The 26,157-nt window shown below is 41.0% G+C and overlaps 1 protein-coding gene and 1 long non-coding RNA gene across 2 annotated transcripts in view; both read left to right on the top strand.

The window, feature by feature from the left end:
• Window positions 1–26,157, top strand: part of lrmda (leucine rich melanocyte differentiation associated) — a 203,211-nt gene that overhangs the window by 164,174 nt on the left and 12,880 nt on the right. Inside the window, exon 6 of the mRNA XM_040001994.1 lies at window positions 10,322–10,406. Within this exon, the coding sequence (XP_039857928.1) occupies window positions 10,322–10,406 (85 nt within the window). The remainder of the gene's footprint in view (window positions 1–10,321; window positions 10,407–26,157) is intronic.
• On the top strand, window positions 11,110–24,890 carry LOC120715155. Its single transcript, XR_005691546.1, has 4 exons — window positions 11,110–19,576; window positions 19,978–19,986; window positions 23,454–23,456; window positions 24,878–24,890. It is a non-coding gene; the product is annotated as an uncharacterized LOC120715155 (long non-coding RNA).

The raw sequence follows: 26,157 nt of genomic DNA, 5'->3' as shown, positions 1-26,157 counted from the left end.
GTCGCCTTTAAAACCAAATTCTTGTCTGTCAGCTCCTGTAGTTTATGGGGCAGAGATTACAAAGCTACCGATACAATAAATTAAACTGATGGACAGAATTATGCCCAGTGCTTCCTGCTCTCCCCAATGACGCACACTAACTTAGCGCTGCCTGACAATGAGTATGATTTAACACCCGAGCAAGAGCGGAGAGAGGAGAAACATTCACAGGCAGAGGCACCTAGGCCTCTCACTTTGGCCCACAGCCTAGTGAATAAAACCCTGCTTTAATTCAACCACAAACGTGTCGCCATTAAAAGCCTAAGAATAGGGATTGCAGATCATAAATACTCTCTGATTTATTAGCTGACAACAAAGAACATAAGCCCAGCCAAGGAGAGGGAGATTGTTTGACAGAGTCTTGTCAAGGGGAGAAAAAGAGAGGAAAAACACACTCGTTCTCTCATTCTCACTCGCAGACACTCTTAGCTAAATCTGACCAAGGATGTAGCCCAGCCCTATCTCCTGCAGCAGTGCAGGAGCAGATGTGTCTGCTCTCTTCTCAATGTGTGACAGACAGAAAAGATAAACAGAGAGAAAGGCTGAGAGGGAGGAAGAGACGGAGGGAGGGAGGTAAAGAGAGCAGGAGCTGGCACGGCACTGGCTAATTTATCTCGCTGAGAGACAGATTAAAGAGAGAGGAGAGTGAAACAAAGTTCCACTGGCTTAATCAGCGGACAGCCTGCTAGCAGAAGACATGATAAATCAGAGCAGGCTCGGTCCTGGAGAAAGCCTTTGCTCTGGGAGGGAATGGGAGACATCCTCAGCCAAACAGCAGTATCTTTTACATGGGCTGTTGTGAATAGCGGCTCGTGAACCTGCGATGGTGTATACGTGCAATCGATACTCGTTGCTATTGTTTGAACAAACATTGTTGTACAGTAGTTGTCGGCTGTTACATCGCTCCAGCGCTGTTATTTTTAGGCGCGGGCGAACAATCCTGCTCGCTGGTGTTGTGTAAACAGGACAAAAGGACATGAAGGGCCTTATGTTTCCCCCTCAGTTTTTCTGTGAAGCAGTGTCTTTCTTTAGCTTTGTGTCTGACAGGGGACTAACCTAAGGGCCTAACCCAGGAAGAGGAAAAGGGGCTTAGATATCCCTGTGTCATTAGTTCACTACGGGGTCACAGCTGGGCCACTCAGAGCATGATTACACCCCTTGATTTATCTGCTTTGGAGCCCTAGCACAGATAAATCTCCGAGCTCATCCCCGCCGTGGGATCCTCACTGTCTGATAAACGGCCCAAGCTGAATAAACAACCGCCAAACCCCCCCCCCCCCCCCTCCACAAACTCCCAAGCCCTCATACATTATGAATAATTCATTCAGGTTGCGAGCTCTGTTAAATGTGTATATTTTCTATGTTAAATGGCAAAGGTGCATCCACGATCTCTATCCAATCCTCGGTGCACATCTTTGATGAAATAGTGACGAGCCAGAGATTGACCGACATTTTGTTTTGTAGTTGTAAAAAAAGAAAAAAAATCCTCACCCATCTCCAGCTGTCGTCCTCGAGCGTTTTCACGTAAATTTGCCTTATGCAAATATGTCCCTACCACGGTTCCTGTGTAGATATTGGCCTGTCTGCCACTTTATCACAAAGTTTAGAGTCATTCATTACAGTGACCCCTGCAATAAATTTGCTTAGCGGAAAATTGCCCTCGCTGGTGTGTAGATGTGATCACGAGTGCATTTTAACTTAATTAATTGGCCGTTTCTGTTGACAAGAAATTTATGCAGTAATAATTTGCTCGAAATAGATGCAGAGCGCAGGAAATGAGATATCCATCAGGGCGCTTGTGTTCCGCCAGCTGCACCGCGGCTAATATGAAAGTATTTCAGGCTGCTCAGACCCTGCTGTTTGCGCAGTCAAGATTATATATACCCACGATCCATTGCCTGCCTCAGAGGCGCTCATGGAGGTCTATGATAACAAAGACTATGTGATTTATGGCCTGCTGTGAAAGCAGAACTTGATGAGATTAAACAATTTCATAGCACGAGTGTTTCTCAGAGGGCCTTCTGATTTGTGGCAGCAACACCGACAGTAAATCAGGTTTATATATCTGAAAGCATGCTCAGCAAAGGAGTGCAATTACTATTTCAGACAGCTACTTTTTATTTAATTTTTATCCCTGGTTTGTCTCTTTTATTCCTGGCCTGTCACATAGCCACTCACCTTCATAAGTCCTTTTGAAGGAAGGGCTGAAAAAGATTGGGAGGGTGGGAAAGTCAAGGAGGGTTGGAGAGGACGGTGCAGTGGCATGTGCCCTCTGCTATCTCTCCTCGGCAGCTTTTACAGCAACAACAACAACCAGGGGAGGACAACAGGCACCAGAAGAAAGACACGGGCACAGAACAGGGGAAAGCACTCCATTTTTAATGCTTTGTTTGCCTGCTGCTCTGTCCCAGTCTGGGTAAATGGAGTAAGCAGAGTGTAATTAGAGAGCTCTGCTCCGCTCCTTTGCCATAAAGATGACATGCTGTAATGATACAGCTTACAGGCCCGCAGAGGGTTCTGTCTTGCGACGGAGCATCTCGGTGGTTTGCTCGTGACTTACGATAGGTGTGGAGGATGACAGCGTTATCGTTGCGACGTAGCGATTCCGAGATGCGGATGTGGGGGAACTTCCTGTGAAAGGTTGTCAGAGATTGGAGGCAAGCGGGAGATGGATACAGAGTGTTTTAATCATCTGTTTTTACAGGATGTGTCTAATATTTTCAAATGAAAATAAAGGCCAGCCTAATTATGTGGTGGTCTGATTTGTCACAATCACAGGCAAAATTGTGTTTGTGTGCTGAAAAACAAATCACAAAACCACGACGACAATAAGGCACCATTTTTTTTTTTTGTTTAATTAAGAAAAGAAGTCGTGCTACTGAATGTTTTGCTTGGAGTTCAGGTCAGATTTCTTTAATTTAGACGCCAGAGCTTGAACTGTATTTACATCACACAACTCAAAATCTGTATTAATCAACTAATCAGTTTTGAGTTTTGGCCTGAATGTAAGTGAACACTGAAATAGATGTGCATTAGTGTTTCGTGCATTAAAAAAATATTGTGTGTGTGTGTGTGTTTGTGTTTGAGGTTTTTAATGTGAGTTCCTGCACACATGCAAATGTGTGTGTTTTGAAGTTGCGGTTAAATGTTCAACGGGTGTTTGTGTGTCTGTGTCCTTGGGTGAAGATGTGAGTTGTGCATCTGTCTGCATCATCCCGTATCTTCCCAGAAAACATCAAGAGATCTCATTATTTTGACACATCTCAGGTTTTTTTTCCCTCTTTTTTCTCTCCGTGTGCCTTGAGTCAAAATTAGTTTTCGTTCCCTCTGTGATCTTACTGACTGAAGCCGGCTCAAAGTAAAGAAAATCGCAGTCTTCGTAGCAGGGCTGAGTCAAACACACACTTCACACAGCCACAGTCTGAGTTAAGCATTGCTAAGTAACCTTCACATTTCACTCGTGTGAAGAGCTAATTTCCTTTAAGTTCACATGTCACTTTTTGTAGCTCTTTTTGTGGGTCCTCTTCAAATGTCTCTCGGCATCTAATTGCATAGGAAACATTCTAGACAAGCCGGTGTGACAGGCCCGCTCCCAGAGTCTTCAATTATTAAACATCCTACACTCTAGAAAACAGCCTTGACGTTAGATACAGCCCCTAATCGGAACAGAAAGCCTCATGATATGTCACACTCCTGAGTTGCTGTGGTTTTGTGCGTGTGTGTGTGTTTGTGTAGTTTGCCTTAAAACAAGGAAAGATGAAAATATTTCTTTTCACACCAGTTAAATAAGGCAAAACTATGACAAAAATAATTTTTGTCACAGGTAGATCAGAAAGCTCAAACCTTACTTTTTTCCCTCTTGTTTAGTGATAAAAGAAATGGCGCCTGTGGAAATGTGAGAGACAACTGGTTAGGTTTTGCTTAAAAGTTTGACCAAGGTAACAAATTACAGTTTCGACTAATACTTGAAAGATTTCATGATGCTTTTTTTGCGTGTGTGTCTGTCTGTCTTTGCAACTTTGTAGCATTAGCATCTGCGCCTGTGGAAAGGTCAAACTAAACCAAAATAAAAAATAGCTTTAAGCCAATTGTGCTGCATACCTGCAATGAAGACTTTCTCCTTTAAATCACCTGTACTTATCCAGCAAGACGCTCGCCCAAAAGGTCGACGACTCTTTAAATTTCAACTTAAAAACAAACACAGCCTTATTACCATCTGTGAGTCATAGCTGTGGGTGATTAACGTTCAGCGGCACTCAACCTTTGCCTGTCTGACGCTTAGCCGTACACAGAACTGCAGGTTTTACTGTTGCCGGTTCACTCCGTGTGTCTCGTGCCCCGAGCGAAACATCAGTTCCTCTTGTGATCAGTGATCATATGATACGTTTACTCAGAACAAGTTCATTGGAGTAGAACTGGCTAATCATTAAACGCACGCTCAGTAGTCTTCCTGCTGGGGAAAACACTGCCGTTCTGCTCACAAGTGCAGGCACCGTTACATCAAATTTTCTTCCCCCTGCCATCACCCAAGAAAACTGAATTCATTCTTTTCATGCACACTCATTTTATTTTTTCTTTTCACTACGCACGCTCAGAATCACTGAGGTCTCGTGTAACATGACATGAAAACATCTTAATTAATACACTTCTATTGCAGTCTTCGCCATATTTTGATGCCAAAGTACCCATTTTAATTATTTGACCTCATGCAAAGTGCTGCTCTGGCATCCAAAATAATATCTTGTGCACCAGTGTGATATTCCATTAGATTAGACTTTTCTTTGAGAGCGTACAAATGCCTCTGCTCGATCTCTGGTAGCGAATTAGAGCATTTTCCATTTCATCAGTGCCATTACATGCTGAGAGATGCTCCGAGCCGTTGCTGCTTATTCATTTTTCATTGTTTATTTCTAAAAGTGTTGCATTGTTTGTAACCTCCCCTCTCAAAAAAAAAAAAACTTTAGAAGTGCGAAACACGAATCATAAAAAATTCCATCTAGTGAAGAAATAAACGTGTCATGCCAGCATTAAATGTTGACTCAAATAAGTTCACAAGTTGTGTCTCCTCTGATCTCCAACATGATCAGAAAGCTGCACCAGTTTATAGAGACAAGATGTGAAAAAAGTTCCATGCACAGACACAAAAGAAATATTTTGATATAGACCCAAAGAGAAAACATATCAAAAGACATTTTTATACATGTCTTTTGCAAGCACAAAAAGCAGAAATGGTGTCAAGAGAAAACAAAACAGAAGGCTTGTTTCTTCCAACAATTGCTTTAAGCTACAAAAATCTCCTTGAGTCCCTAGCCTCCCCTCAATGTCAGCCCCCTCCCCTCCCCTCGCCCTCCCTTCCCCTCTCTCCTCTTCATTTCTCTCTTTTCCCCTTTTCCCTCTGTAAGGCAGGACAGGGCCCTCTTTGCACCCTGATAGGTTGCGGGCTGATGCTTAGCAACAACATTCCTGTGCCCTAAGTAGCAGTAAGCCTCTGGCTGAACTCTTTGATGTGGCTGTCAGGCCACATTTATTTCCTTTTAGCACTTTGTCTACTTGTCCAGATGTATAAGGAGATAAAAAGGGCTGGTGTTTACACTGGTCTCCCTCTGTAGCGCGGCTGTAATTAGATTGTATTGCTGGTCAGTCTTAAGAAGAGAGGTGAGGTGAGGCGAGGCAGGAACCAGCTGTGTCAGGATGAGCTGGTCAAAGGGAGACTTCAGAGACAGATCGCCAGAAAGGAAAACAGTGTGTAAGACATGGTGCAACACGGTTGCTTTATGTGCTCACCGCGATGGCCGGCGTCAGATTTGAGAGAAATCTTCTAGATGAACTAATATCTTCATAATGTACTGTAACGTAACGCCCATCAAGATCTCTAATCCGCAGCCAAGCTTGCGAAACTTTGTAAACTTTGTGGCAGTTGCATGTGAAAAACAACTAGATTTGCGTCAGGCTTCCCTGACTCACTTTTTCAGTGTCTTACATTTTGAAGATCCCCACCGTGGAGGTGGTTATGTGCTCCATGTGGCTCTCTTTGTGACTTGCTTTTCTTCTTTTTCCATCCCTCCCCTGTCTTCCTCCTCCCCTCTCTCTCATGATGATATGTTGGAAGTAATAATCACTATTGCCTCTGGGTTTATCAGCATTTATTCACATAACAACACTGAAAAGGAGAAGACAGACAGCACTGGTGTGATGTATTATCTAGTATGGGAATCATCTTTCATAATGACATCCAACGGAGCTTCCTCTCTCTACCTATTCCACTCTCCCGCTCGCACACATCTACACACACTTTCTTCATTTCTCTCTCCCTCTTTGCACTCCCCTCTGTCCACCCTTTATTATCACGGAATCCGTGGTGCTCCCAAGCCTGTAAATTTGTGCCACATTATCATAAGCTGTGGTGATAACTCACATTGCACAGAGACAATAATGATGTGAACACTCAGCATATGCCCCGGGCCCAGCAAATTAAAACAATGCTCAGCTTGATGAGCAGACTAATCTGGACAGCAGAGAGAGGAGAGAGAAGAAGGGCGTCCAGGAGCATCTTACATAGACAACACAGCAGCACCTCCCTCTGTTCAGTGTAGGTACAGCTGGAGAAATCAAGCCAAAGAGCCAGAGGGAGTGAAAGAAATGATACAGGAAAGAGGGAACAGTGGGAGATGGAGTGTAAATGAAGTCCTTGTTTTGAAAATGTGAAAAGGACACGATGGGACAGGTCGCATGTTTAGTACATAGGAGGTTTCTGATTTGACAGAAAGTTTGCAAACCCTTTGTAATATAAAGGATTCCTGCATTAATTAATCAGAAAATGGTGCCTACATCATTGTCTACATCGCAGTCATAATTTCAAACTTAAATGACATTTGGATTCTTTTAATTTTCATTTGTTTTGATTTGACCACTCACAGCGCAGGGATGAAAAATTAGAAATTAGAAACTTGTAGGACCTTCACCTGAGTCCGACCTCTTCTAAGCTCCCTGGACTGCTGCCCTGTGTTTTCTGTATTGTTCTCTCAGTAGCTGCAGAACAGCGACGCTCACTTCACCAGACTTCGCATTTGAATGCTTTGGTGGTAATGTGCGACACCCCCTTCCCTCTAAACATAGCATTTTGTGTCTCAACAGTCCACTTTACATTGACCCTGAAGTGTTTTTGCTTCATTTGTGAAACACACAGTGTTGAGCTTTGTTTTGTTTATATGTGTCTGCAAAATGGTAGGTTGCTTAATAGCTTCCTTTAATAGCCACCTGTCTTACTCAGTGCTTATCTTAGAAATTTAACAAATTGTAGAGATACCTCCTGGTGGTCCTTTTTCACCTTTTCCAGGATTGCATATCGTGCTCTTGGTCTGAACACTGTGGGACACATACTTGCATAGAGAGTAAGCAACAATCCTGAATAATCTCCAATCGTAGCCAGCTTGTTTATTGTTTCTTGATGAGCAACCCATTCCAGCTTTGTGCATCAATAAAATGCTTTAAATGTGTTTTCCTTGAGGTATGATTCACGTCAGTCTTTTTAGGAGGAGCAGACTTTGTCAGTACAGACATTGTGTGACCTTATAACAAACAGCTCCTTACAGTAATTGGAGCACCAAACTCTGAGCAGCATTAGAATAGGGGTTCACTTAGTTTCTCCAACCTACTTTCTAAATATGTTTAATAAAGGCACCAAAAGTTTTCTATTATTAGTTTAATCAGAGTTTCTTTGTTTTCGGATTTTCTTTGTAATGGACCATGCTTTATGAGTAGCCAGTTTAGAAATACTGGTGGAAAAAAACACTTGTTAAAAGTGCTAAAACATAAAGCTATTAATCCTCTCGTAGCAAGTACAGAAAAATCGTCCTCCATTTGTTTCACATGCATGCTTGAGTGCAAATGTCAAGGGCTAATGATGAAGATCTGAGGGTTTAAAGGGGAAGATCGAGACAAGTGGAAGTTGGAGTTGCAACAGCCACCTATGGGTCAGCTGTGTGATCAGCAGGCATTAGAGCGAGGAGGTAAAGTAGTGGTGTCATATCACTGGGGTGGAGTTGGTTTCAGCACTGAAAACAAGGTGACTAATGTCCCATAGGACCACAGCCAGAGTGCTAAGCTCCATCTAGTATTCACCACACCTAAGTAGTGCTCCCTTGTTCTCATCCAGCACCCCCTATATCATCTGCGGGTGGTGCTGTTAATAATGTGGCAACCCGGAAGATTAATTGTGGCCGAGCATCAGGATTAGGAGGGGATTTTTGTGGGCCAAGCAGGCCTAAAGGGGCCCAGGCTTGTGATCTTTCATGCAGACCAGGAAATGAGGCAAGCAGGGGGCGCAACTCTATGGTGGCCCAGACATGCACAAAGGTAGATCAGACAGCTCACAATTCCCGTCTTAATGCCTGAGTCGCTTGTTTCTTTTCCTATGAAGTGACATAGACGAACACTGAGTGTGTTTGTACTGATCGGTAATATGAGTTGCAAACCAAAATGGCAAAATTCAAAGATAGGAAAACGCTAAATAAACCTTGATACATGTCTCAAAAATGAGATGGGTGGTGATCATTTTGCTGTAGGATCTTTTGTCTCAGTCCAATATTTGTTTTGCTAGCGCAATGCTATAAATACCCAACTATTTTCCTTACATGTCAGGTGACAGTAGTTACTGAGTACAATGTGTTCATATTTTTAGTTCTTTTACTTCATAAATGTACATCGCAGAAGCAGGGGAGTGATCTGTGACATTTCTTAGGAGGTTTTAGCAGCAGGTCTGCTGTCAAAACTATATTCTTCTTTTAAGCACTTTTTTTTTTTTTTTCAAAAGCTGACTCTCCAGCATACATGAAGCAAGGCCTTTAAAATAGGCGCATTTTGTCTTCTTTTTTTTTTCCTTGGTATAATATGAGACACATGCTGGCCAGACCTTAATGCCTTTCAGAGATGCTATCTGAAAGCACATTATGTGATCGTTTTCAGTTCACATTGCTCTCTTTGCCGATGAAGAATATGGTTCCATTTAACAGTGCAGACCATTCCATTTCTCAAGGTTATGCATGGGCATGTAGAGGAACAACAATAAAAGTGGGAAAAATGCAGCTCCAAACCATCTCTAATATGTATTTGTCAGTTGAGTCTCTTGCTATGATTAAAGGCCTAGTGAATTCCTTCCTGCAAGAAAGGAAAGTATTTCTGCAAAGGCATCAGATATCGCTGTGTCATGATAAACTGCCTGCTCCGCTAGCTAAAAGGCTAAGGTGGAAAAAAAGAGAATGTTTTGGACCTTGAAAGTGCACCAAAAGAATAACAACACACAAACTGTTGACCCGTGTGGGGAATACCGTCTCATGACATAGAGGCCACTGTTTTCTCTTTGTCCCAAACCCGCATTCATCACACGCGTTTAGCCTGAACCTCTGACTGTGCTCACAGTCAGAGGTTCAGTCCAGTTTTGCAGCTAAGAATGTATGAAAAAAATCACATTTCAGTTGTAGGACAATAAATAAGATAAAGAAGTTAAACAAAGAGAAGTATGTATCATGTAATTTGCATTCACACTTTCTAGTGTAGAAAGGTTATTTCGTCTGATTTTATATTACCCTCATGTTACTGTTGTACTTCGCATGTTCAGAGGTCATATCTGGGTGAATGTTAAAACCTCCCTATTAGGTTATGCTATAAATCAGGTGTCATCAGGTCATCTCATAGACTTCATTAGAAAAGTTGTTTTGGTCTCTGGTTTGAAGATTATATTTATGAAGCCTAATGTGTTTGTTGCATTTAAACGTGTCACATCAACAAATTGTGATTTTACAAAGATTGAATCGCTTTCTGTACAGGTGTATCAGTACAGGTGTAAGACAGACACAGAGATCTGTTAGCATAATATACCACATAGCAATCTATTTGATTTGTCAGATAATTCCATTATAAATGAGTCGACTCCATAAACAGGGTTTAAAGGTCCAGTTTGGGGATTCAAATTAGCAGCAATCTCACCCAGAGGTCAACTAGCAGCTATAGAGAAATGACTAACACTCAAAGCAAGCCCTTAATCTTACTATAATATAAACGGATAAGTTAAATTAGGAAAACACCACTGAAGGTGATTAATCCATGCTGTTAAACCTTGTCCGTATGAGAAGATTTTTTTTGTCATTAAATGTAAATAAAATAAAATGAACTTTAGAACAAAGACTGCCACATGGCATTATTTTTTTAACCATGTGGCAGTGGTTTGCTGCTTGCTTGCTATAACTTTATAGCTAATTCTTTTTCTACATTCCTTTTCTGCTAGTCACTTAATGAGGCTGGATCAGAGAGCCATCCACTGCCCTATTCGCCTCTACCGCGAGGATCCAGAGATCCCATGACCCACAAAGGTAAGAAAAATATTTATTTTCTTCAAAATTAAGAAGAAACATTGAGATCCTGGTTCTATAGATTATGTAAATGAGTCATAACGCTAACAGCAGCAGAGAGTGGGAATCTATTGAACTTGAAACTGAGTTGAAGTTATCTATTCTTATTGATCTCTTCTCATCTGTGTGATGTGTTGATAGTGGGAATAAATCTGAGTAATCTCAGCTAACTCTGATCTGAGTGTAAGCGTGGGAGCATGCAGTACATACACAGACTGAAGCATCCTTGATCTGTTGATACTAGACATTGATTAGGCCTCATATTGACCCAGTGTAGTATGTTGATGTAATTATGTAGCAACTTCTTAACATCAAACACTGCACTCTAGAAAGAATACAACACATTCATTAAAACGATACACTGCTCTAAATTAATGGAGAAGGCCACCTACTGCTTTTGTACCAGATACTCAGCTGAGACTTTGAGAAAAAACAAGTCAAGTTCAATATTATTATACGTATCATACCCACAGGTCATTATCCCGTAATCAGCTGAAATGATTTACTGCAACCAAAATTAACTAATTCAATTCATTCCACTTGCATTTTTTTTTTTTTTTTTTTTTTTGCATGAATTCACAACAAAAGTCACATCAAGGTGTTTTATATTGTAAGGTAAAGACCCTACAGTAATACAGAAATAACCCAACAATGACACCCTATGAGCAAGCACTTGGTGACAGTGGGAAGGAAAAACTCCCTTTTAACAGGAACAAACCTTCAGCAGAACCAGCCTCAGGGAGGGTCACCCATCTGCCGTGACCGGTTGAAGGTAAAGTGAGGAAAACCAAATGTGCATTTTAGTCAGTTCGTTTGACAATTTAGTGGTTTTCTTAATAATTAAACTGAATTAAATAAAGGAAGTGAATATATTTTATTTTAATACCACCAGAAACAAAAGTAAAATGCCCCCTATACACACATTCCAGCTATTAACATAAAGTAACATAAACACAACCTATGCTTCAGCCACAGTTCCAGAGATGAGCAGTCTCTTATGGATCCAGCATATGTACAACATATGGAGGTGCAAAACCATTTAAGGCTTTAAATGCAAACAGTATCACTGTATACTGGATTCTGTAGTGCAAAGGAAGCCAGTGTCAGTAATGCAGTCTCTCTCTTTTTTCTTTCAGTCAGTAATTTTCTGCTGCATTTTTGGACTAATTTTAAACAAGCAAGAAATGATTTACTAACTCCAGTATACTGTGCGTAACAATAGTCCAGTCTACATGTAACAAAAGCATGCAGAAAACTTCAGAGCTGATGGTTTTAGACAAAATTTTAGTCCGTGTCAAATTTGTGTCAAGGATTTTAAACCTGTGTTTTAAAGTGGGTAAGGAGCCCAGGTTATGTGTCAACCTAGTTCATAGTGGAGGGCCTAACGATACGGCTTCTGTTTTGGATTCATTTGACTGTAAAAACTGTGGGATGTTTCTATATCCAAGATGCAGACAGTGGGCCTTCATATGATGCAATAAGAGGACACGTGCTGATAGTTTAATAATAAAGATCATTTTAAACATAAAATTTCACAGTCAGCCACCAGTTTTTCCATGTCTTGCAAAAGAAAATAAACATGCGAAGCAGTGTCTTCTATTTTCCAAATTCATGTTTATATATAGACTTCATGGAAACCCAGATTTAAGTAAGCCTGACTCTTGGACTTGGCTTTGTGGAGTTGTTTAAAGCAGAATTAACAGATAAGTTTGGCTTAATAACTCATTTGGCTTAATAAGTACCCTATTTCAGGGTTCAGGGTAGTTAACTATTACTTCATGCTTGAGAGATTTATCAATGATGTCACATTGCAAGATATTTGTGATGAGCTGACAACCACTATAGTAGCATTACTTATCAGTTGCGAGTGCTTCTAGGCTAATATACAGTAGAGTAGACCTCCATCCACATTAATGGTGCCAAGGACAGATCTATGTCATGAAAGCCAGGATGGTGGCAGCTCTCATCGGAAGTAAGGACAGAGAGAGCCTTGTGCTTTGTCAAAATCAGACCTGGCTAAGAACAACTCATTTAAAGGTGAGGGGACCTGCCACATGAAATATTTCTCCCCTCTGACTGAGATCAGAGTAACAGTGACAGTCTCCATTTGTTATTTTTATGATGCGGCGCTGCAGCCTTAGATAACACAGCCCTCGTCTTCGCCCTTCACCTCCTCTTCGTGTCCCTGCCTCGTCGAGCCCCTACCCCCGCTCTTATTTTTTTCTTTCCCCCCGTTTATTTGCTCTTCTCAAACACAGTTGAGTTTTCTCTATGTGTGGGAAACGGTCACAGTAACTCCTCATTCAAAGAGAACAAAGTGGTGACAAAGCAGCGCTACAACAAACAGAATGGTTGAGACAGTAATTCCACACAAATGCGTGCTGAGGTAAATTCAGTATATGAACAAAAGCGCTGAAACAATGCGCTGCATAATTTTGTGCAAATCACTGCAGAACTCTTGTTTCAACACACACGGTAAATTAAACAAATCGCTACATGTTTGTTCAAAATTTGTTGCAAAAGTAAGCCACTCTGGTCTTACTCTGTATCGTGCTTTTCCCACCGCAACTGCTGCTTCTTGTGCCATGTAATTATCCTGTTTGCTTTATGCTTTAATCTTGAGAATCACAATCAATACTTGAATAAAAAAATGCACTTCAACAGCTTTTGGTTTTTAAAGTACACATTATGCGGTATGCGATTGTGACAGTAGTTGTTTGGGTTAATGGTGTGGTCTTTTTAATAGAGAGGCAAACGGGAGGCTGTTTGGTTTTATCCGGACTCCAGAAATAGCGGCCATATCAGCAGCGTATCTGAGATCGCTCCGACGGTGTCTCAGAAACACTCCGCCTTACCTCCCTTGAACCCCCTGCACCTAACTACTCCACCGTGTTACCTGTTTGAAAGCCCCAGAGTCTAGTTGGCAGAGGTAATTACAGCAGCTAGGAGCTCCCAATGGAAGGCAGCACTGTCAGGTCACTGCCCAGGGACAGAGGGGTGGAAACTGTGCTCCTGTCTTGGTTGGTGAAGGACACGGAGTAAAACAAGGTAGCAGAGAGACGAGCAGGGGAGAGTAGTGAAAAAACATTTGCTGCTGTGGTAGTGAAATCTAAATCGTAATTTCATAGACATATGACAGCAGACGGAGAGGAAAGTAGGGGGGAAAGGACGGGGAAATCAGGAAGAAGGGCAGCTTTAAACAGTGAAAGGAGATGAGACTTCAGAATGAGAGGAAACTAGACAAAAGGCAAAGTGAAGGAGGATAGTGCGCGGCTCTAGTGTGTCTTGGCGAAGGCGTGACACAGAGTGGAGTACATAGTCTGGCAGAGGGGCCCGAGGATCGTCCACTACTGTCACCTTAGCTCTAACTCTCAGTGCTGGTCCAACTGTCAGCTCGACTCTGAATCTAACAGTCCAAGATGGAGTCTCAGTGTAAAGTATAGTTTGCCTTCATGAAGACTGGTCTATACTACACTATTACACAGCCAATTACACGATGCAGTCTTGTGTCTTACTGTGAAGATGTATGTATCATTTCAGCCTGGAGAAGAAAAAAAAATGTGCTGAGTTATTTATTACCACCTTGTCTTTTTCTTGAGGTGGCACATTTTGAAGTCAGATTTACATGTTGATTTCATAGATCTAATTATAGCTGTAGTTAAGAGGTATGTATTTAAAAAAAAAAAGTAAGGCTTGAGACTTGATTGATGTATCCGTGTGCACAGAAGAAATTTTAATGAACTGCCTTTCATTTCCTTTGTATAATTCAATAAATATGCCAGACACTAGAAGCTGCTTTTTCACATGTATCAGATTAAATCTGATTGGGCCATCCTTCAGCAGTGACAGCTGTAAATGAAGGGGATATCTCTGTACAAGCCGAGTAAATAGATCAAGAAAAAAAGCCCCACCTGGTATCTGCCTTACAGTATGAGCCCTGGGCCCTTTTAATCTCGCTTTTCTGGGCCTGCTTCCAGCTACTTTGTATGTATGTAACTTAAATGGTGCACAACTGTTATTAAAATCCCCAGAGGAAAGCAGCCTTCAAAGAAGAAAAAAAAAACCTCCTTTCTGATGATACCCATGGGGCACCTCGCATTTGTTTAGAAGTTCGCTTTTGTTACATGTCGAGGTGATCTGCACTGCAGCTCCTGCTACAATCCCCACAGCTCCCTCGGCACTCCTCCCCGAAATGGAGCAACGGGAACAGATCCAAGCTAAGAGTAAACTGTTTTACAGTTGCTGCACAACAAATAAACAAACATCTGGAAGCATTCAGAGTGGCCCATTAGAAGGGCTCTGGGCTTTGCCAAAAAGGGGTAAATGATGAGGAATGGGCTGTCGAGAGGCTGGTGGAGACAGGGGAGAGGCCAGATGACAGAGCTGTGGGTGCTAAGCACTGCCTTTTAGAGCTCAGCTGGGCTCAGAGAGATCTACACCTGCTGCTATCTCCTCCTCCCCTCCTCTCCTCCACCAGACATCTGGATGGGATACATGACTAATGGATGACTAAACTGCTAGTGTTGAAACTTAGCTGTTGTCATTATGAAGGAAAAGGTTGTTTGTTTGACTGATGACTTAATGTCCTCTGTACAACACACTTGGTAAAAGTAAAAATCAGTTTGACGGCTTTAAAATGAAAAAAATAGATATACCCCGATGTCTGTTTATCGTTGTTTGTGTAATAACCAGAGCTGATTGTATCTTCTATAAGTGCTTAGATTAGATGCTGTTGTGAATGCAAATCTGTTTTGAAAACATGTTCCGCTGATTATGAAATTGCTTCCTAAATTAACTGGCATTACATCAGACATCTGTTTCTTAACCCCGTAGGTTTTTCTGCACCGAGCTGTTTTTTCCGTGCTTATCTTGAGTGATAACTTAGTTCTGGTCGATGTCAATCTGTAGATAGAATGACGACTCTGCTCTTTCAGCTGACAGTCCTTCCATTCTGGTTTGGGCCACATGTTCCGAAAGTATGGAAACATCCTCTCTGGAACTTAGTGAGAAAACACAGAGCAAAGCTTTGACGTTTCCCATTAGACATACGTGCTCTGCAAGACATTTCACTCAGTCCCGTAATGATTATACCAGGACAATCTGTCCCCTGATAAACATCACTCTTAAACACAAAGACTTGCTTTGGCCCCCACACAACTAAAATGAGCCACATGGAAAGGGAAAAGTGTAATCTTTTCCTCAAGACTGTCCCAGAGAGTCCTTTGCAGAGCTTGCTTTCTATAAACTTTTGTAATAAACCAAACAAAATTTGAAGTGTGCATTCAACATCAATGAGAAGGGACAGATGATGAAATGCTGTTACAGAGAGTGATATATATACACACAGTGAGCTGGCAGCTATATACCGAGCCTCTGCACCAAACTCTAAAAAGTAAATTAACAAAGTAAAGACATGGCCTTCTTCCCGGGTACTGACTTCATAAAAGTGTTTCCCAAGCACTCGTCACTTCATGAAGGTTTTATTTCTCTGCAGCGTCTGCCAGTTGGTGAGCTGATGAGGTGTCTTAAGTTTAGTGTGTAATGACTGGGTGTCCTGTTGCCATCTCGGAAGTTGTCATGTAAATCAAAATCCAGCTACAAAACTGACACAGTCGAACAGATGTTCCCCTTTGTTTAAATGACCATGCACAGTGTTAGCCTCGGGAGCTACTTGGACAGATAATGTTGAAATGTAAGATATTGTACCGTGGTGCTGCGATGCAAATTTTCTAGAAGTAACTTTGTGCTGAAAATTGGGGGGGTCAAGATCTCTGTCTAAATAAATAAATAAATCTGGGTAAATTCCCAGATGATTAAACATGCAACTATTTTGCTGGCAATACCTGAAATGAGTAAAGAAAATCAACAGCCTATTTATGCAAGCTAATTCTTAATTTCATTAGGGGGTTATATTGGTTGGATCTGATTATTGGGGGGGTCATAACCCCCTTAACACCCCTGGAAATTACGCCCCTGAGTACTTGCTATATTTCATCTCAAATATAGCTAAACAGCTAAAACTAGCCTTCGATTTATACATTACATAGTAACGCTTATAATTAGCTCACAATGTAATACAGTGTTCTCTACTTATTAGGCTAAAATTTATCTTACGATATTAAAAGACAAAAGGAAAAAGTACATGTGTATTTATCAGTAATAATATTCTATTCTATTCTATAAGGCACAACATTACGTGTACCCCTTTGAATGTTGTAATTTAACAAAATAAATACCTTTAATACATTTTCCTGTTAAAAATGGCTCTTTACTTGTAGTTGGAAACAAAAAGTAAGTAGAAAAATGTGTCGTAGATGCTCAATATTTCTCTTTTTGCTTCTAAACGCGTATCAAATGTACAAGATTCTGAAAATTCCATCGCGGTCACATCAGTCTACTTTTTGGCAGCGAGGCTCCTGGTGTATATCACAGCATATCACAGTACTATATACTCCCCCTGAATAGGACAGGCTCTATTTCCTTTATCTGAGTCAGATGATGTGATATTATTCCTCCCAGGAGTGGATTGGCTCAGCAACATGAATATCCATTTAAGCCAGCCTATGGAGATGGATGAGGCGAGAGGGGACGAGGCAAACTGGGCCTGCAATCCCTCATCGCGGCTTCGCATAGCACAGCGCTGTCCGCATCCAAAGTGATGAGAGCTCATTTTTGGAGGCAGGCCTGTCCTTGTTATTACTAGCCCTGGAAATCACCTCTACATTTTCTCCCTTAGAAGCAGGCTAGATTAAAATGCCAGGATAACCTCCTCAACTTCCATGACAGGCTTAACTGCCAAACTGTGACACGCCAGCTCTAAACTGCTTTGAGAAAGCTGCCTTCCACCAAGTGTCATTATCTCTCCGTTATCTGATGGCACTCCTCTCAGTGTGTGAATAATTCTGTTTGTGCAGGGTTTGGGGAAATGTCAGTGACACTATTGTTTTTACCTTGCCGTTTGATGTAGCTGGGAGAGTCTCCCGAGTGTCTTGAGTTCTTAAACTGATGTTGGGTGTATACAGGAGAAACTTAAAGTGGAAAGATAGTACTGTCAGCTTCTGAACTATTCCAAGATATTTGTTTGTTAGTTCCTTTTACTATTGGTATAAAAGTACACATTTTCCTCTCTGATATTCTGCCTTAATAAGGGTTGTTTCAGTCAAGTTAAAGTGTTCTGGATTTGGTTTGTCTGAAGCGATTGAAGTGGTTTCATTATGATGTCACCAAGAGTTCACTAATGTTAGACAATTAATGTCACAAATTAATACAAATTAATCTGCAATTTTTTAAAGCACCTGTTTTACTTTTTAATGAGTAAAAAAGCTAAGTCATACTTTCAACTCTTCCACCCATCACTATTGAAATATGATTATTACAAGCTTTGAGCCACTTTCTCAGCAGCGGGAAAATATGGAGTCTCCTAAATCTTTATAGTCCGTGACTATTGCAGACAAACCTTTGTTATTTATGATGATAGAAACCCAACTGGACTTACCCGTTAAAACTTTCTTAAGCACAAACAGACGTATGTTTCTTGGCTGCTTCCCTTAATGTGTCAGAAGAATAGACAAGGACATGAGTTTCTGCCAAGCAGACCCAGCCCTTGTGGAAAAATATACTGCAAGTCCTCTGGACCTTGGTTTACTTCCCAGTTGCACTGGTCATTCTCAGGAAGGTAGCTGAACATAAATCATCCAAAGTGGATAGGCCTGCAACAATCAACTCTGATTCTAATGCAACTACACTATTCATTTTCCACCATGATTTGTAGCTGTGGTTGGGGACAACTGAGATGTGGTCAGTGCTTCCAAGTCGTACTTTCAGTCAGAAGTTGGAGCGGGTTTCTGGAGCCTTCATGGTTTCCAAAGGTGGGAGTCCATCATGGTAATTTAGGATGGGGGTTAGCTGCCAGATGGTTTTGGATATTTTTGCAGCAGGATGGATGTTGGGTCCACAAGCTTTCTTCTGTGTCAGTACCCCGTGAAACAAATTGCTCAGTGAGCAGGCTGAGTCTGTCTACTTGAGGGGGGCTCGCTACCCTTCATTCTGATGAATAGCTACTAACATTCAAGCAGATGGCCGACAACTTGTCATTCTAAAAGGGACAGGATCAGACCAGAACAATGCCTTGTAGCCTTGTAATTATTGCACGTTACCTGGGATGTCTAAACAGAGACACAAAACGTCTCATAGTTTGTATCAGCTAATATAAAACAATACAGTATTTGTTAAGTACACTTACCTTCTCAGTTTATGTGGCGTCATATATCTTAATCAGGGTGTTTTTTAATAAATTATATTTTAAGTCGGCTGTAGATGCTAATTCTAGGGTAACTGATCGCGCACGGTAATCATTCAAGATCAAAACATGCTTTAATGCAACTCTGGTTAATGGCTCAAACAAATTAGATTTCAATTCACTCAGCAGCTAGTTTATCATGCTGTATGGCTTAACAGCTGTGCTACATCAGTGAAGCTTTCTGTCAGGAATCTTAACATAGCTATACACAACATGGAAATGCTAATATTTGGTGAAAGAAGAGGCCACACAGCAGCATAAGGTGAACTCTGGCTTGAGAATAGGTTCTGAAGTGCAATAAAACATTGATACGGCTAATGATCTTTTTTAAAATTTATCATATTAAGTATACAACAAAACTCAGCACAATTTCAAGTAATAAAAACAAGACTTCCACAGAGTGTTCCATATAGTACTGTGCAAAAGCCATCACTTTATTGAAAGATGTATACAAGGAAATACAGTATCTAAGGCAAAAACAGAGTTTGTACAACTCTAATGAGCTTGAAAGTCAATATTTGGTATGGCTACCTTTATTCTTCACAGCCTTAACCCTCTAAAGCCCATCGATCGTATTTGATACACGTGTTTTTGTGAGTTTTTGAGATTTCTACATCATCAGTGTGACTTTTTTTTACCCTCAAAAAATGATGTGACACATTTCTAATGACTAAATTGCAAAAATATGGCTTATGTAGAAAATGTGATACAAATTAAAACTCATGCAGATTAAAATCTGATATATTTTTGCATATTTTAAGGTTAAACAAACACTTCATTATCAAAAAAGTAAAGATTTCTGGCAGTTATTTCATGGTTGAGGTTTTAAAGGGTTAACTCTCTCAGGCAGGTGATGGAAAGTTCTTTTCATTTCTTCAGAATGAGTTCTCCAGGCTCCTTGAAGGACATTCAAAGCTCTTCTTTGGATGTTGGCTGCCTTCTGTTCCATTCTCTATCATGCTGGTACTTATAATGTGCATTATGTGAAAAATGAAGCTTTTCCCAGTCATCCACTTGGTATCTCCAGATGTTATTGCAATGATAAATTTTGACAACATCACTGGCTGAAATGTAGCCCCAAAGCATGAGAAAGCCTCTACCACGTTTCAAAGTTGGCTTTAGAGACATACTATTGTACCTCTCTCTTGACCTCCTCTGTACATTTTGACATATTTCAAATTTGAATTCATCACTCCATAAGATCTGTCCAGACACACTGCACACCATACCAAGATACAGCATGTTTTCTCATAGATCCAACTAAAGATATGGAAAAAAAATGTGTGTTTCTCTATCAAAATGCTTGGAACAAAGTTTCTAAAGATACAATTTCAATTTGGGTCCTTGGTAAATCTGTTATGTATAGACACAACAAACCCTTTGAGATAGGTGCTTTTTTAGGTCAGCGTTAGGTGCATCAACACACAAGAACCTGAACATGATGAGGTGCAAACACAAACTTTCAACGATCTTCAGAAAGCCTGAAGAACTGTTGGTCAAAACTACTTTTAAAAAATGACCTCATGCTCCTTTGAAGCAAAATATAAAGAAATATGGCGTAGGGAATTTCTCCCTTCTTTTCATTTTAACCAATGCATAACCAGATCCTAGCAGTGTAGTGATTAGAGTGGCACTCTTATTCACCGACATGAAACTACAAAACTACAAAAATAATTCTCAAATTGTAATAAAAGTCAATTCTTCTTTAAAACTTTACGAACACTTGATATTTGTTAATAATAGAGGCCATCATTTTTAGAAAAGGAGTCCTTACCGTTTTACAGGAATGAAACTACAGGGTAGATTACTTTAGTGCTGTTGGCACAACAACACTATGAAGAGATTTCCATGTGTCTTAATTGACACAATTAAGACACATTGAAATCTCTTCATAGTCTCCATGAAGATCTTCAAGGGATTTTTTTTATAGTCAATTCATTGAAGCACTAACAGAATTACTAAAAGACTGCAATATTTACATTGCTGATATATTAAAGTGATAATAGTACAGGGTGGGCCGTTTATATGGATACACCATAATAAAATGGGAATGGTTGGTGATATTAAAGTCCTGTTTGTGGCACATTAGTATATGTGAGGGGGCAAACTCCTCAAGATGGGTGGTGACCATGGTGGCCATTTAGAAGTCGGCCATCTTGGTCACAACTTTTGTTTTTTCAACAGGAAGAGGGCCATGTGACACATCAGACTTATCGGTAATGTCACAAGAAAAACAATGGTGTGCTTGGTTTCAATGTAACTTTATTCTTTCATGAGTTATTTACAAGTTTCTGACCACTTATAAAATGTGTTCAATGTGCTGCCCATTGTGTTGGATTGTCAATGCAACCCTCTTCTCCCACTCTTTACACACTGATAGCAACACCGCAGGAGAAATACCAGCACAGGCATCCAGTATCCGTAGTTTCAGGTGCTGCACATCTCGTATCTTCACACCATAGACAATTGCCTTCAGATGACCCCAAAGATAAAAGTCTAAGGGGGTCAGATCGGGAGACCATGGGGGCCATTCAACTGGCCCACCACGACCAATCCACTTTCCAGGAAACTGTTCATCTAGGAATGCTCCGACCTGGCACCCATAATGTGGTGGTGCACCATCTTGCTGAAAAAACTCAGGGAACGTGCCAGCTTCAGTGCATAAAGTGGGAAACACGTCATCATGTAGCAATTTCAAATATCCAGTGGCCTTGAGGTTTCCATTGATGAAGAATGGACCCACTATCGTTGTACCCCATATACCACACCAAACCATCACTTTTGTTGTTTTAACAGTCTTGGAGGGATCCATCCAATGTGGGTTAGTGTCAGACCAATAGCAATGGTTTTGTTTGTTAACTTCACCATTCACATAAAAGTTTGCCTCATCACTGAACAAAATCTTCTGCGTGAACTGAGGGTCCTGTTCCAATTTTTGTTTTGCCCATTCTGCAAATTCTGTGCGCCCATCTGGGTCATCCTCGTTGAGATGCTGCAGTAGCTGGAGTTTGTAAGGATGCCATTTGTGAGTAGCTAATATCCGCCAAAGGGATGTTCAACTAATGCCACTCTCCAGTGACATGCGGCGAGTGCTACGCTGTGGGCTCTTGCTGAATGGAGCTAGGACAGCCACTGATGTTTCTTCATTAGTGACAGTTTTCTTGCGTCCACATTTTGGCAAATCCAACACTGAACCAGTTTCACGAAACTTAGCAAGCAGTTTGCTAACTGTAGCATGGGAGATGGGTGGTCTCGTAGGGTGTCTTGCAATGACCCGGTTACTGCGTTCACCAGATATCAACACAATTTCGATCCGCTCCTCACGTGTTAACCTCTTCGACATGTCAATGGCTGTGAACAAAGAGAAACTTGTAAATAACTCATGAAAGAATAAAGTTACGTTGAAACCAAGCACACCACTGTGCTTTCTTGTGACATTACCAATAAGTTTGATGTGTCACATGGCCCTCTTCCTATTGAAAAAACAAAAGTTGTATCCAAGATGGCCGACTTCTAAATGGCCACCATGGTCACCAACCATCTTGAGGAGTTTGCCCCCTCACATATACTAATGTGCCACAAACAGGTCTTTAATATCACCAACCATTCCCATGTTATTACGGTGTATCCATATAAATGGCCCACCCTGTATAATACAACAACTCCAGGTCTGCATGGATGCACTTTTCTTTTTCCTCTGGAGCATTATTTGTCCTGAAGCGTCATACACACACACAATGTCATTCCCAGGTACCCTCTATGCTCTGAGCTATTGTCGTGAAAAGAGCTGAACTCATCTGTCAATTATGGTAAGCTCCATTGGGCGATTGTCTAAACTGTTTTCTCACTCTCTGGATTCACTCTGCTGAATCCTGTGATTTATTTTCAACTGCCTAAGCATCAATACACAATTGGGAGACACTAAGCTGTGATGTCTGAACACAAACTATTGTCAGAGTATCAGCATAGCTCACATTAAGTGCCATTTAGATTATTCATTGCACTGGGCTGTGTGAAAACTGCTTGTAAAGAGAAGAGAAGGCCATTATCCCATATGCTGGGATTCCTGTGCTATGGATCTAAGCTTCTGTTTACTTCAGATTCACTCGCCAACTGAATGAACTGTGTCAAGGCTGAGCCGAAAACAGGCACAGATTTTGTGCCCCGCCTTGAAGTCCATAAGGTCAACTGGATATGAATGTCAGTGCTATTTTGTAGAACTGACATGCATTTTATCTCTTTTAAAATATAAAAAGGGCCCTAGGTTACAGGAAGTAGTGGGTTTTATGGTTTGCACAGGCTTCAACATCTCAGCTCAACCAGAATGAAAAGAGCAGGGTCACTGAAATGCTAGGAAGTCCAAAACAACCTTTTAATCTGTCACATTCATTTTCTTATTAGGTCCCTTTAAACAGACAGAGCAGGTTTCCCTGTCATTGTAATATGAGCGGACAAGTTATTTCACCATCATAATTTGATTTGTCGATAGTTTCTGGCATGTTACGTCGCTGCATTGCAAGATGATTGGATTGACTGTTTTTTTTTTTTCAGACACATACATTTATCCCAGATTGTTGCACAGCTTCATCCCTATCGTAAAGGATAAACATGTACTCAAACCTAAACCTTCAAACCACACCGAATATGATGAAAAAAATATTTTTGGTTTTGTGTATTTGCTGAAATTATGAACTGCTATAATGCAGCAGAATGTCAATAAGCTGATTGAAAACACTGAAAGGATGAATACACAGGAGCTATTTTTTGTGCATGTGAGTGTTTAGTGCCTAGAGAGCTTCTAAAGAAAGCAAAAATATGTCTCATAATTTGACACCATTAGCAAGTGTTAACGCATAACCTTTGGCAACACTGGCCAGCCGCTCCGTACCATTTTAGGCATCTTCTGCAGGAGCGGTTCTGAGCTAAGGACTTGGACAGCTGGATAACTGAGATGGGGTGGAGGGCATGCTGCTGGATAAAGTGAAACAAACATATCTGGCGGTCTGATTCTATGTTTGCATGTTTCCACTGTGACCCTGACATGCAGTGTCTCAGAGCTAGCCAACTGTTTGTTTTTTGCCCTTTGGTCTATGTTTTACTGAAATAACTAGCCCCTCCCCCCTTGTTCTCCTTAAATTATAATCTCCCTGTAAATAATAGTGGCCACTATTTTCAAGTGAAAAGAGAACATTTTGAACCATCACCCAGATTAGTGTTTTTCTGTTATATAGCAGGCAGTAGATTGTAATAAGAGAGCTGAAAAGATGATATTAAGATAACCTTGGGAGAGAAGCGATAGCACAGCCATCAGCATCTGTCCTTCCTGCCGTCACTAACCCACGGTGACATTTTGGCTCAGGAGCAGCTCGAGCAACAGCAGTTTATTTGCACTTTGTATACAATAGTTGAAGGGGTGCAGTATAGCTTTTTATTATTGTTATTATTGTACTGTTGTAGGGATCGCTTCCACAGTCTGATTCTATTGTGATGTGTTGTTACCCATTAGTGTATGGCGAGGTAATCCTGACAAATACAGTGAACAAATCAAGGACATTAGTGCCGTGATGTGCAGTCGATAATATTTGGCTTCATTAATTCCTATGCCCTGAGATGACATCCCACTCCTATTAGGTTTGAAATCTCATCCCCTTCTCCTCTATACCTCAGCTGTGGCTCAACCAAGCAGCCAAGCAGATAATACGCTCTGAGCTCTGAAACATGTACCATTATAATTAGCTTTGTCAGGTCCTAGCCCCTACAACCCTCATGCAGATAATATGATAATATGTCTTCATAACCAGCTGACCTTACATGCTCAATATTTCTCCCCTTATGAAGATTACATGTCAATAAAGTAATTGAGTCCCGGGGTGTGTGGCAAGTGAAGATTTAGGTTATAGGACTTTTTCGGGGCAGTGATGTACGAGCGTTATTATTTTACCTGTCAGGAGATGTGCAGGGGCTGAGGACAGTCCGAGGGTGTCAGGGGGGAAGGAGAGGTGAGGAGGGAGACAGAGAGAGAGAGAGAGGGGAGACAGAGAGACACAGATAAGAGGAAACAGAAAGAGAGGGGAGGGTGCAGAAAGAAATGAAGTGAGCCAAAGAGGAGCACGGACAAGGCAGCGTAAGGAAGACAGAAATGAAGAGAGGAGGAGGGAAGACTGGGGAGAGCAGAAGAGGCGAGATCATTTCTCAAAAGGACGGACAGATCCACAGTTAATCATTCCCTCATACCTTCATCTCTCTGTCCCCCTGCCTCACTCTCTGCATATGAGCAGGGGATATGTCATATTAATTAAAAGAAATAGAGTTGCAGTGGAGCCATCCATCTGCATAAGGCATAGGGAGGCCAGAGGGGCATGAAGAATCTCACAAAACACAAACGTATCATCACCACAGCCTCAAATCTGATTGGCTACCCTGGGTTCATCAGTTGTAATTCTGGCAGGAAATGACGGCATGTAATTTGACACTGCTATAAGCTGAATGTGATGTCACCAAGTGCACATTTTTCATCCTTTTAACCTTAAATTTACAGTATCTGTTGGCTGCTTTTCTTTGTACTCACATTTTGTACTCACATAATCACTCCTATAACTCACACAATGTCTGGCTCTAAAATACTCTTAAATACATATCAGAGCGAAAATGATTAAAGCGATAATTCTGATCAATACTCCCATCACAACCTGTCACAATTATTCATTGATTTTAGTGACAAAAATGGTTTTATTTCACCTCATGTAAACGAAACACCGATTTAACGTCCGTGCTGTGCTTCTATCCTGATAATGTACAAAACTTACACTGTGCTACATTCCTGACACGGTCAGGCACTACTTTAGGGGGCACTAAATTTGCTTTTGCTTTGCGTTCTACAATTAGGTCTATAAATATTTGGACAGAAACTCTTTTCTAGTTTTAGTTCTGTAGTTCAAAAAGATTGCATAAAAGTTTGAGGAACTAAAACTTTTTTAAACACAATCCCTTCATATCAGGAGTATCAAAAGTAATTGGACAAATTAAATAACTGAAAATAAAATGTTCATTTCTAATACTTAATCCTTTGCTGGCAATGGCAGCCTGAAGTCTTGAACTCATGGACATCACCAGATGCTGGGTTTCCACCTTTTTAATGCTCTGCCAGGCTTTTACTGCAGCAGCTTTCAGTTGCTGTTTGTTTGTGGACCTTTCTGTGTGAAGTTTAGCCTTCAAATGAAATGCATGCTCAACGTGGTTAAGATCGGGTGGATGACTTAGAGTATTCCACTTAGAGTATTCCTCTTCTTTTCTTTAATAAACTTCTGGATTGCTTTGGCTGTATGTTTTGGGTCATTGTCCATCTGTATTATGAAACACTGCTCAAACAATTTGACTGCATTTAGCTGGATTTGATCAGACAGTATATCTCTG

This window comes from Simochromis diagramma, unplaced genomic scaffold (genome assembly GCF_900408965.1).
Source record: "Simochromis diagramma unplaced genomic scaffold, fSimDia1.1 OVJJ01000421.1, whole genome shotgun sequence".
NCBI classification, from domain to species: domain Eukaryota; kingdom Metazoa; phylum Chordata; class Actinopteri; order Cichliformes; family Cichlidae; genus Simochromis; species Simochromis diagramma.
Note: the sequence above shows the minus strand (reverse complement) of the source record. Positions and strands in the feature narration are given on the sequence as shown.